Here is a 13,245-nt window from a genome sequence, read left to right on the forward strand (position 1 = left end):
TTAAAAAAATTAAAAAAAATTAAAAAGGTTTTCCATTAATGAATAGCACCTTTACGTTCACATCATAAAAATTATTTAGTGTCATAATATTCCTGCAGTTAATATAAAAACAGACACTCCCTCCTTTTTAATATCCCCTTCATATTTGTTTATGGCTGCATAGCTAGAGGTATAACAAGCAGGAAGAATGAGATTGTGATCCCGCTATATGGAGCGCTGGTGAGACCACATTTGGAATACTGTGTTCAGTTCTGGAGACCTCACCTACAAAAAGATATTGACAAAATTGAACGGGTCCAAAGATGGGCTACAAGAATGGTGGAAGATCTTAAGCATAAAACGTATCAGGAAAGACTTAATGAACTCAATCTGTATAGTCTGGAGGACAGAAGGGAAAAGGGAGGACATGATCGAAACATTTAAATATGTTAAAGGGTTAAATAAGGCTCAGGAGGGAAGTGTTTTTAATAGGAAAGTGAACACAAGAACAAGGGGACACAATCTGAAGTTAGTTGGGGGAAAGATCAAAAGCAACATGAGAAAATATTATTTTACTGAAAGAGTAGTAGATCCTTGGAACAAACTTCCAGCAGATGTGGTTGGTAAATCCACAGTAACTGAATTTAAACATGCCTGGGATAAACATATATCCATCCTAAGATAAAATAGTGGAAATAGTATAAGGGCAGACTAGATGGATCATGAGGTCTTTTTCTGCCATCAGTCTTCTATGTTTCTATCCATATTAATGCAATAATATCCATATTAACATCTCCTTCATATTATTTGACAGTCTCAGCATCACTGTGCCATGTGATTACTTTTTGTGATCTTCTGACCAGCGAAATCACTACGAAGCCAGGTTCGCATACAAAACGCTTCACTGCCTTAAGAATTGCAGCTATCCACTTAACAACTGTGGGAAGGCAGATCGTAAAACAGGTCAATACTTACTTAACACATGTCGCACTTAGCAACAGAAATTGTGGGTTCAGTTGTGGTTTATTATTTTATTATTGTATTTATTTATTTATTTTGTCCAATACACAATGAGGGTTTTAGAGGATATATACATTTATATACACATAGTAAAACACATGATGAAGGTTATAGAGGAGATACTCATAGTAAAACATATCTATGAAATAATAGAAAAGAAGATATAGTAATAGAACATATCAATGAAAGAATAGAAGAAGAGATACAGGAATAGAAGAAAGGTTATAGGAGAGCAAATAGGACAGGGGACAGAAGGCACTCTAGTGCACTTGTACTCGTCCCTTACTGACCTCTTAGGAATCTGGATAGGCCACCGTAGATAATCTAAGGGTAAAGTGTTGGGGGGACAAACCGTACTAACATGAGTGAAAAAAGGTGAAATTCCTCAGAACACCAATGGAAATCACCTTCCAGTGCATTTTATAAGGCATGTTTGCATTTCTGCAAGGGACTGCATATGAAACGACCATGAGAATCTGGAGAGAGAATGACCTGAATGAAAGCAAGGGAAGGAGACTTATTGTGTGTGTGTGTGTTTTGTCTGAGTCCATCAGGGTTCAATCAGCATATCAGAGGAAGACGCCTTCTCCTGCTGGGATGGCCGACTCTTCTTCTCTCCTCTGCAGAAACTGGTTAAGAAGGCAAGGCAGAGGAGAAGTGTAGAGTTTGCAGAGAGGGGCGGCATATAAATCCAATAAATCTAATCTAATCTAATCTAATCTAATCTAGACTCAGGGAATGGAGTGGACCTTGCCAGCCACTTTGGGAAAGGAAGAAGATCCTGTCTCCGGCAAAGGGAGCCCTGAGGGGTGTAGGATTCAGCTGGTGCGCACTGGTTTGGTAGAACCAGTTATTAATTGTTTGCCCACTTCAGCAAACTGGCTAAACCCTTGCCCCTCCCTCCCAGTCTCTCTTCACTGTAAATATGGTATTATATATCATTCTTAGTAATACTAGTGATTAACCCTTTAATGTAGATTTAAATTCCTCTAATCATTAGTCTGTGAAATATTATACACTGTTGATTTTGTTGATTGTGATTGTGATTGTGAAACATTATACACTGTTGATTTTGGGGATCTCTGAGTCATCAGAGAGGGGTGGCATATAAATCAAATACATATATACATACATACATACATACATACAGTACATACATAAATTATTATTATTATTATTATTATTATTATTATTATTATTATTATTATTATTTATTAGATTTGTATGCCGCCCCTCTCTGTAAACTTGGGGTGGCTCACAACAGTGATAAAAACAATACATAATGACAAATCTAATAATTAGAATCTAAGATAGCAATTATACATATAAAAATCTAAAAGAGAAACCCCAGTAAATTTATTTATTTATTTATTTATTTATTTATTTATTTATTTATTTATTTATTTATTTATTTATTTATTCCTATTAAAAACACTTCCTCCTGGACCTTATTTAACCCTTTAACATATTTAAATGTTTCGATCATGTCCCCCCTCTTTTCCTTCTGTCCTCCAGACTCTACAGATTGAGTTCATTAAGTCTTTCCTGATAGGTTTTATGCTTAAGACCTTCCACCATTCTTGTAGCCCGTCTTTGGACCCGTTCAATTTTGTCAATATCTTTTTGTAGGTGAGGTCTCCAGAACTGAACACAGTATTCCAAATGTGGTCTCACCAGCGCTCTATAATCGCTTCTATTTTACAGTAATTACAGCATTTCCACTGTACTTGGAATATTACCTTGGGTCTTCTGATACGGGCGGCATACAAATCTAATGAATAATAATAATAATAATAATAATAATAATAATAATAATAATTTTAAATCCTGACATCCCTGTCAAAGTCCAGAGGGGCTCAGCATCCTTCTCCATGAGCATCTTGGTCTGGGCAATGAACGTCTCTCTGGCAGGCCAATGTCCTTCCAGGCACCCACTCCTCTCTCTGCCCCCCAGGTGACTCGCTCTCCATCCACGACAACATGCCCTTCTCCACCCGGGAAAAGCAGGAGGACCCCAAGAAGTTCAACTGCGCTGAGAACTACCAAGGGGCTTGGTGGTACGATGCCTGCCACCAGTCCCAACCTCAACGGGAGATACTGGCTGGGAGAACACACGTCTCATGGGGACGGTATCAACTGGGGTACTGGGAAAGGGCAGAACTACTCCTACAAGCGCTCCGAAATGAAAATCCGCCCTGTGGTGTAGGCAGCTCCGCCTCTTCTTTCTGGGAGGGTTCCAAGGGGCACCTAGCCCATCCCCTCTGCTTTTGATTTGCTACTTTGATAGAGAGCTTATATTTTACAAAGTTCACATGATTAAATGATCTCGCGGCATTGTGGGGGGCAGGGGGTCTTTCCCATTTGTCCCCCTTCAGTTCTACTGGTGTTGGGCAGCCAATGAATGTTAAATAAATAAATAAATAAATAAAAATATGATCTTCAACCCAGCCAAGGAGGTCGACGTTTTCTTTATTCCTATAAGAATTTATATTTACATTTTTTTACCATCGTTTCCCCTTTTTTAGATTTAAATTTAATTGGATTTGTATGCTGCCCCTCTCTGATAGAAACATAGAAACATAGAAGACTGACGGCAGAAAAAGACCTCATGGTCCATCTAGTCTGCCCTTATACTATTTCCTGTATTTTATCTTACAATGGATATATGTTTATCCCAGGCATGTTTAAATTCAGTTATTGTGGATTTACCAACCATGTCCGCTGGAAGTTTGTTCCAAGGATCTACTGCTCTTTCAGTAAAATAATATTTTCTCGTGTTGCTTTTGATCTTTCCCCCAACTAACTTCAGATTGTGTCCCCTTGTTCTTGTGTTCACTTTCCTATGACTCGGGGCAGCTCACAGCATGTACAAAAAACAAGAAACAGTAATAGCAACCCAATTAATAATACATTAGAAAACAATCTTTAAAATTCTAATTAAAAATCTATCAATATTATTCATTCAACCATCAAACTAAAACATTCATTGGTCAGGGGGGGAGGTCTAATGTTCCCAGGCCTGGCGGCAAAGGTGAGTTTTTAAACTCTTTCGGAAGGCGAGGAGGGTGGGGGGCAGTGCGAATCTCCGGGGGGAGCTGATTCCAGAGGGCCGGGGCCTCCACAGAGAAGGCTCTTCCCCTAGGTCCCATCAGACGACACTGCTTGGTCGACGGGACCCTAAGGAGACCAACTCTATGGGACCTCACCGGTCGCTGGGATTCGTGTAGCAGAAGGAATTATTTATTTTTATCTCTGCTTATAGAAATGAAGTACAAGGGCTGATATTATGGTGTAAAGAAAACAATCCTACACTTAACACCAAAAAAACTAAAGAACTGATAATTGACTTTAGGAGGAAGAAAGATGTATATTCACCATTGCACATAAATGGCGAGGAGGTGGAGAGGGTTGGTAGTTTCAAATTTCTGGGCGCTTATATCTCGGAGGACCTCTCATGGACTATGAATGTTAATATGCTTGTGAAGAAGGCACAAAAGAGGCTGTACTTCCTGAGAATGCTTAGGAAGATAAATTTATCTCAGCATCTACTGTTGTCCTACTATCACAGCACCATTGAGAGTGTCCTGACATACAGCATACTAGCTTGGTATGGGAGCAGCACTTCAGAGAATTATTAAAACTGCCCAGAACATAATTGGGCTCCAGCTACCTGCCCTGGATGACATCTTCACATCTCGCTGTTCTAGGAAGGTGCACACCATTCTCAAAGACTCTTCTCAACCAGCTTACAATCTTTTTGAACTGTTGCCTTCTGGCAGAAGATACAGAACAACTAGAACTCGGACCACACTTTTCCTGAATAGTTTTTATCCCAGAGCTATACTTGCACTTAACAACGAACTAAAGGGTCACCATCAATGAACTGTTGGACAATATTACTCGGTCTGTCATGTAGATGGTTGAGTGGTTCAGGGTGGGGAATTTGTAGTGGGTGGGACATTTTATTCTATTTTTTTATTCTATTTTTATTCTATTTTTAAATTTACCTATTCTAATTTTAGACTCGGGGCGGCATACAAAGGTTTGGGGTAATTTGATCTGATGATACTCAGAATAGGATGGAACCTATACATCTAGAGGCGATTGCTACTTACGGATTGTAAAACAGTCTCTTGAGTTACACCGAGAAGTAGAGCGGGAACTGCTGCAGCTTGCAAAGCAGGCACCAGTTTGGAAAGCCCCGAGAAGCCGCGGGTAAGTCTTATTAAGCATTGAGCGGTAGTACCTAAGTCCTAGCGTCAGAGCAGGAGCCAAAGGGGAGCAACCCGAGCAGGCGGAGCCGCCCCTGGGCGGAGGGCCTGGGCGGGCGGGGGCGGGAGGCGGCCGCCCCCTTTAAGAACCGCCGAACTCGGCGGGGCAGAGCCCAGGCGCTTCCCGACTCTCGCTTGCACCGCCGGGCAGTCCGGAGCTGGGGCGCAGGGGGGCCGCTCGGGCTTTGGGCCTCGCGGGTTGGAGGGATGGGGGCCGGCGCGGCGCTGGTCGTGCTGCTGGCAGCGCTGGCCGTGCTGGGGGCGCTGAGCCCGGGGCTGCGGTTCCGCGCCAAGGTCGCCAGCTACTGCGTACTGTGCGTAATCGCCTCGGCCCTCACCAGCCTCGCCTGCCTACTCTGGAACGGCGGCCGCACCGTCCGCAACATGACGTGAGTCCCGTCCACTTGCTCCCCTCCCTCCCTCCGCGAGGCAAAGGTAACCTCGTCCCAGCCACGTGTGGCCGAACGCGCTCCGGCCTCGGCCGGGACTCCTGAGCCCTGGCTCGCTCGCTCATCCAGAAAGGCGGTGCTCTTCTTCAGCTTGCTCTGCTGGGTGGGATCGCCTGGGGGTCTCCCGTCCCGGGAACTCTTACGCCCCCCTCTATTTGGTTGCTGTCCGGACCCCCGAAGCTCTGGCCGGGCTCGCTCTCTCCAGAAGGGCGGCGCTTCTGCGCCTTCGGAAGGGACGTTTGTGCAGTTTGTTCCGCTGGGTGGGATCGCCTGGGGGGGTCTCCCGTCCCGGGGATTCTTACGGACACTCCCCCACCCCCTACACAAACACATTGTTTCGTTGCTGCCGGGGACCCCGAAGCCCTGGCCGGGCTCATTCTCTTCTACCAAGGGGCTCTTCTCCAGCTTGCTGTGCTAGTTGGAATCGCCTGGTGGTCTCCCGTCTCGGGGAACTCTTAACACTCCCCCCCCGCCTTGTGTTTCGTTGCTGCCGGGACCCCCGAAGCCCTGGCTCGGGCTCTCTCTCTCTCCCTCTCCAGAAGGGCGGCGCTTCTGCGCCTTCGGAAGGGGCGCTTGTGCAGTTTGCTCCGCTGGGTGGGATCGCCAAGGGGTGTATGTGTGTCTCCTGTCCTGGGATTCTTATGGCGCGCCTACCTGCTTCACTGCTTCCACCAAGGGGCTCTTCTTCAGCTTGCTCTGCTGGGTGGTCTCCCAGCCCGGGGGTCTCTTACACCCCGCTGCTTGAAAGAGAGACGCAGCCCTCCCCCCACTGACCACCCCCCGTGGAAGCCCCTGAAAGAAGCCCCTGAAAGAAGCCCCTTCTCTGGGGGGAGCCGGTTTGCAGAGGCTCTTTGGGCTTCCTAAGAAGTCTGCTTAAGTTCTGAGTCTCCCCCACCCGTTCCCCCCCCTTCCCAGCTGTGGAAGTTGTGACCCCATTGGAGCACATCTGGTCTCCCCTGCCTTGGACTGGTCTGGGTCAGTGTTCCCTCTAATTTTTTTTTGGGGTGGGCGGAAAAGTATAGTGTCTGAGCAGCAGTCCCTTCGGGACTGGGCGGCACAGAAACAATAAACAAACAAACAAACAAAGCAAACAAATAAAAAACCCACCCTGTTTTGCCTCAGAGAATATCAAAATAAAATACTGTACTGTGTGTCTATAACAGTGAGCTCATAATAGGGCAACTCTATCAATATCAAAATGCCACTTAAATAGTTGAGCTAGTTTCAAACTAGATTTTGATTTTCTTTCTCTCTTCCTTACTCCCATTCTTTTTCTTTCTCTTTTCCTTCCTCTCTTTTTTCTATCTGTTTCTCTCTCTTCCTCTCTTCCTCTCTCTCTCCTTCCCTCTCACTCTTTCCCTCTCGGCTTCTGGGCAGGTTTGGAAAACTCTGAGTTGATGATGATTTTTAAGTGAGCGATTGCTCACTGCTCAGCTTAGAGGGAACTATGGTCTGGGTGTCCTGCCCTGGTACCTCTGGAAGAAGGTTTGCCTGTCAGGTGCTCCCCTGAATGTTTGTTGAACCATTGTTGTACTTTGGGTTGTTGTTTTTTTGGTTTTTTTAAATTGTCTTATACATTGTTCTATTATATTGTTTATCATTTGTATTGCTTTTAGGCATTATTATTTTATTACTGTATGACACCCGTCCACAAGGCGTTGGGCAGCTTAAAAGTTGAATTAAATTAAATGAAATCTCCCCCCTCTCCCCAATTAACCCTGTGCACCCCTACCTGCTTGCCCAGCCTTTTCGGGGCTGCTAATAATATCTGAGTAGCCAGTGGCAGGTAATTTTGGTGGCTCTTCCTAAGATTCAAGGCCCGCCCACCCCAGGAGGCCACCAATCCCATTCTCCGGAAAAGGGGAGGCGAGGCAGAACAAGGTTAATACTCACCTGGGTTCTGCAAAGCAGGAAGTTAACCTGGTTTGCTTCTCAGGACACTGAAGCCGAGAGTGCAAGGGAAGCGTTGCCCCAGAGAAAGGAATTGGGAGTTTGGGGCAGGGGGGAGAGAGAGCAGGCAGACCCTAATGTTTAACTGCAAAGCGAGACTTGAACAACACTGTCAGACTTTTTACTAAATCTGCACTTCTATTTCTACTAGTTTTTCTCATCATTCCTATCATCCTTTTCCTCCCACTTAGGACTGTAATTTGTTGCTTGTATCCTAAGATTTTTATTAATATTGATTGTTTCTTCATTGCTTATTTGACCCCTATGATAATCATTAAGTGTTGTACCACATGATTTTTGAGAAATGTATCATTTTATTTTATGTATACTGAGAGCATATGCACCAAGACAAATTCCTTGTGTCCAATCACACTTGGCCAATAAAATTATTCTGTTCTGTTCTGTTCTACTCTACTCTATTCTATTCTACTCTCTTTCTATTCTATTCTATTCTGTTCTGTTCTACTCTCCTCTCCTGTCCTCTCTCCTCTCTCCTCTCCTCTACTCTCTATTCTATTCTATTCTACTCTACTCTACTCTACTCTACTCTACTCTATTCTCCGCTTTTAAAAAGGTGTTCAAGCCTCACAATTCCCAGAGTTGGAACAGTTTAAAAGCTGTCAAGGTTGAGAAACAATGTTGTGGTCTTGAAATGGAAACACTTTCCACTACTCATAACAAGCAAATACAATGCTTCCCATTGTGAAACATTGTAGAAGGAACTTTTATGGTGAAGCTGCCTGACAGCCCATCTTCTCCCGCCGGGCGGCACTAGACTGTATACTCCATAATCCCCAGCCAACATGGCTCCTGAGCATTCTGTGAATTGTAGCTGCCAGGCTAGAGAAGGCGGAAGCAGCGGGACCTCTTTCAAAAGCCTATAACAGTGATGGCGAAACTTTTTTCCTTCGGGCGCCGAAAGTGCGTGTGTACACATTATTGCGTCTGTGTGAGTGCTCACACCCATACTTCAATGCCCGAGGAGGAGGAAAATAGCCTCCCCTGCCCCCAGGAGGCCCTCGAGGACAGAAATGGCCTGTTTTCCAACTTCTAGTGGCCTGGTAGGTCCATTTTTCACCCTCCCCAGGCTTCAGAGGCTTCCCTGGAGTCTGGGGAGGGCTCCAGGGAAGCAAAAACACCCTCTCCTACCTCCCTGGAGGCTCCCTGGAAGCCAAAAATGTCCTCCCAGAGCCTCTGTGCAAGCCAAAAATCAGCTGGCCAGCACACACATGCACGTTGGAGCTGAGCTAGGGCAGGGGTAGGCAAAGTTGGCTCTTCTATGACTTTATTTATTTATTTTATTTTATTTATTTATTTGTCCAATACACAAAACACATCAAGGGGAATGGGCATGAAGTATTACATACAAGGAAAAGATGAAAATGGAGGAGAAGATATATGAAAGGGAGGAAAGATATATGACATAAGGGATAAGGGGAGACAAATTGGACAGGGGACGAAAGGCACACTGGTGCACTTATGTACGCCCCTTACTGACCTCTTAGGAACCTGGCAAGGTCAATTGTGGATAGTCTAAGGGTGAAATGTTGGGGGTTAGGGGTTGACACTACTGAGTCAGGTAATGAGTTCCACGCTTTGATAACTCGATTGCTAAAATCATATTTTTTACAGTCGAGCCTGGAGCGGTTAACATTGACTTGTAGACTTCAACTCCCAGAATTCCTGAGCCAATCATGCTAGCTCAGGAATTCTGGGAGTTGAAGTCCACATCAACTTTGCCTACCCCTGAGCTAGGGTAACGCCTCGCGTGCCGGCAGATATGGCTCAGAGTGCCACCAGTAGCACCGTTGCCATAGGTTCGCCATCGCTGGCCTATTAAATGAATTGGGACCCCTCTCATGAGAGCTACGGAGATGCGGGGTGAAAGAGGTGAATTGGTTTGGGGGAGACCTCGGTTCAACTCCCCCCCTTGAGAGCATTAAAATTCTCTGAAAAGCCAGGCACTGTCCGTGTATGCTGGCTTGAACTCATTGGTAAAAAGTGGCTGACAAATCTGGCAATAAATCCGAACTAATCAATACAAATTAATTAAATAACCCAAACTAAATAAAGATGTTCAAGATTGGGATTAGAATAGCTGCTCTTGAGTCTTTTCCATAGTTCTATGCTGGGATTGATAGTGGAAGATACTTAATAAATAGGAAATATTACAGTTATAGTTTTGATTTGTCCAATTTGAAATGATAGATTTGCAAAATGAAAGAAAAATTGTACAATGAATAAGTAGAGAAAGAAGAGAATGTAATTTGAAATTTTCATAATAATTTTTGTTTCCCCCCTGTATTGCTATTGTTATAATTGGATGAAGTAGTTTTGCACAAGATGGGGCAGTTAACTGTAGAAAAGTGAGTCATGGTTTTAATTAAACCGGAGCCTTGGGAATGTCTAGCAAGAAGTTGCATGGAAGGATTTTCTGCAATAGAATACAGGCTAATAGACTTGGAAGGGATCTTGTAGGCCACCCCCTGCCCAAAAAGGAGACCTTATACCATTTTTTAACAGATGGTATAGTCTCTCCTTGAAAGTCTCAAATGATGAAGCTCCCAGAACTTCTGAAGACAACTTGATTGCTCTCACTGTCTGTTCTGTCGGGCTCTCTGGTAGAATCCTCCCAAAAATTCACAGGTACAAATTTCAGACACACACATGTTTGAAAATTCAAAACAATGTTCTTTATAATGAAAATTCACTTAAACTAAGCCCTCTTTTGGTATAGCAAAGAGCACTCATCTCCAAACAAGCTGGTAATTTATACAAGTCCCTTATCAGTCCTGTGATACTTAGCTTGCAGCTGTGAGGTAATTCACAGTCCTTCTTCTTTCACAAAATGAAACACACTTTGCTCTGGTTTAGTTTCAAAGCAGGGAAAAATCAGCACACAAAAAGTCAAAGTCGGTAAAGCAGTCATGAAACACAACGATCAAACCCACAGGCTGCTCTTTATAGCAGCCTCACTAATTACCACAGCCCCACCCAACCACAGGTGGCCTCATTTTCTTTGATAATAATCTCTCAGTTGTTGTTGCCTATGCATCGCTCTCCGCATGCGTGGCTGTATCATTAACTCTTGTTCTGAATCCAAGGAGGAGCTAGATAATTGATCTCCTTCTGAGCTGTCTGCCACACTCTCCTCCTCCCTGTCACTCATATCTTCTTGGTCAGAGGAGCCTTCATCAGCAGATTCCACCGGGGGCAAAACATGCCTGCAGCATGTGGATGTCTCCTCCACACTCACAATCCTTGAGGCAGGAGCTGGGCCAGAGCTAACCACAACACTGTCAGAAATATATCTCCTTGTTTTCAGGTTGAATTTCTTCTGGATCAGTTTCCATCGATTATTTCCATCCATTATTTCTTCCTTCAAGTGCTTGGACCCCCCCCCCTCTGTGGCAGGCCCTCAAATATTGGAAGACTGTGTTCCTGTCTCCCCTGATCCTTTTCTTAATTAGGCTAGTCATGCCCAGTTCCTGCAACCTTTCTTTGTATATTTTATCCTCCAGCCCCCGAATCACCCTGCTTGCTCTTCTCTGCACTCTTTCTAGAGTCTCCACATCTTTCTTTTGTAGTGTGGTGACCAAAACTGAATGCAATACTCAGGTGTGGTTTTATTAAGACTTTATAGAGTGGTATGAGTACCTCACTTGACCTTGATTCAATCCCTCTGTTAATGCAACTTAACATTGGCTCTTTTGACTGTTGACACACATTGCTGACTCACATTCAAGTGATTTTCCATTAGGACTCCAAGGTCCTTCTCACAGGTACTGTTTTTGAGCCGTGTTTCACCTAAACTGTAAATGTACAGTTCAATTTTTTTCTGCCCATGAATAAAACCTTACTTTTTTCCGCATTAAATTTCATTTTGTCAGATAGGGCCCATTGTTCAAGTCTGTTAGGATCTTTTTAGATCCTGAGCTCTGTCTTCTGGGCTGTTGGCTATTCCTGCCAGGTTAGTGTCACCTGAAAATTTGATGAGTTCCCCCTCTGTTCCCTCATCTAAGTTATTTATGAAGATATTGAAGAGGAGTGGGCCTAAGATGGAACCTTGTGGTACCCCACTGCTTATTTTTCCCTCTAAGTATTGCCCACAAGATCATATGCTGCAACGTTCTACCTGTCAATGACTATTTCAGCTTCAATCGCAACAACACAAGTGCACGCAACAGATTCAAACTTAATATTAACAGCTCCAAACTTGACTATAAAAAATATGACTTCAGCAACCGAGTTGTCGAAGTGTGGAACTCATTACCTGACTCAGTAGTGTCAACCCCTAACCCCAAACATTTTCCCCTTAGACTATCCACGATTGACCTCTCCAGGTTCCTTAGAGGTCAGTAAGGGGTGTGCATAAGTGCATCAGTGTGCCTTCCGTCCCCTGTCCAATTGTTTCTCCTTATCTCATTTATCTTTTCTTCCTTTCAAATATGTTCACCTATACTTTTATATCTTTTCTTCTATTCTTTTCTTTACTTATATTATTACATATCTTTCTCTTCAATGTGTATTATGTATTGGACAAAATAAATAAATAAAATAAATAAATAAAATAATGTAGATGCAGCACCATTTGTTGAGTATGGTTTGCCAGCCAGTTACAAATCCATCTGGTGGTGATGCTGTCTATTCCCACTTTTTTCTACTTTACCAAGAAGTAAGTTGTGGTCTACTTTGTTGAATGCCTTGCTGAAATCTAAATAACACTATGTTCACAGCATTTCACTGGTCTACTAATTTAATCACTTTGACAAAGAACAAAATGATTGGTTTGGCATGATCTGTTTTTAACAAACACATGCTGACTTCTAGTTATAACTTTATTTGTTTCTAGATGTTCACAGATCTGTTTTTTAAATTATTTTTTCCAGTATCTTTCCAGATATTGATGTTACGCTAATTGGTCTGTAGTTTCCTGGGTCTGTTTTTTCCCCTTTATTTTTTGAAGATGGGAACCACATCAGCTTTTTTCCAGTCCTTTGATAGTTCCCCAATGCGCCAGGATTTTTGAAAGATGTAGTACAATGGTTCTGGGATGACATTTGCCAGTTCCTTCAGAACTCTGGGATGTAATCTGTCAGGTCCCAGTGATTTATAATCATCCAAATCACACAAGTGTTGTTGACATTTTCTTTCTTTCTTTCTTTTTTTTAAAAATATACTTTTTTAGATTATATAAAAGCCAGCGTTTGCTGGCTGGGGAATTCTGGGAGTTGAAGTCCAAATATCTTCAAGTTGCCAAGGTTGGGAAACACTGCCCTAATCCTCTTTGTTGCTCTTCTCAGCACTCTTTCTAGAGTCTTAGCATCCTTTTGGTTTGGCAACTCTGCAGTAAAATGAAGTGGCTATTAAGTGGGAAACCTTGCAACTGTAATAGTGCTGACATTTCACCCCATTCCCTTGCCCTTCGGAATGCTCTTACTAACCCTGGGATAATTAGCAAGAGGGCAATTACAGTAATTTTGTATTGGGGAAGGATAGATTACAGGAGAGTACGCCTGCAGCCTTGAGTGTGCTCTGCAAATAGCGGACATATTCCTTCTGATGTGCTTGCCTAC

At 43.5% G+C, this 13,245-nt stretch overlaps 2 protein-coding genes across 3 annotated transcripts in view; one reads left to right on the top strand and one right to left on the bottom strand.

The window, feature by feature from the left end:
• Positions 1 to 5,668, bottom strand: part of DIPK1B (divergent protein kinase domain 1B) — a 44,668-nt gene extending 39,000 nt beyond the window's left edge. The window contains exon 1 of one of the 2 annotated variants that reach the window (XM_070758902.1): positions 5,115 to 5,668. The gene's annotated coding sequence lies outside the window, so the exon portion shown is untranslated. The remainder of the gene's footprint in view (positions 1 to 5,114) is intronic. The other variant, XM_070758903.1, reaches the window with a different exon arrangement.
• Positions 5,330 to 13,245, top strand: part of AGPAT2 (1-acylglycerol-3-phosphate O-acyltransferase 2) — a 49,676-nt gene continuing 41,760 nt past the window's right edge. The window contains exon 1 of the mRNA XM_070758909.1: positions 5,330 to 5,659. Within this exon, the coding sequence (XP_070615010.1) occupies positions 5,478 to 5,659 (182 nt within the window). The 5' untranslated portion in view covers positions 5,330 to 5,477. The remainder of the gene's footprint in view (positions 5,660 to 13,245) is intronic.

The sequence above is a fragment of the Erythrolamprus reginae genome, chromosome 8 (genome assembly GCF_031021105.1).
Source record: "Erythrolamprus reginae isolate rEryReg1 chromosome 8, rEryReg1.hap1, whole genome shotgun sequence".
Classification (NCBI taxonomy): Eukaryota; Metazoa; Chordata; class Lepidosauria; order Squamata; family Dipsadidae; genus Erythrolamprus; species Erythrolamprus reginae.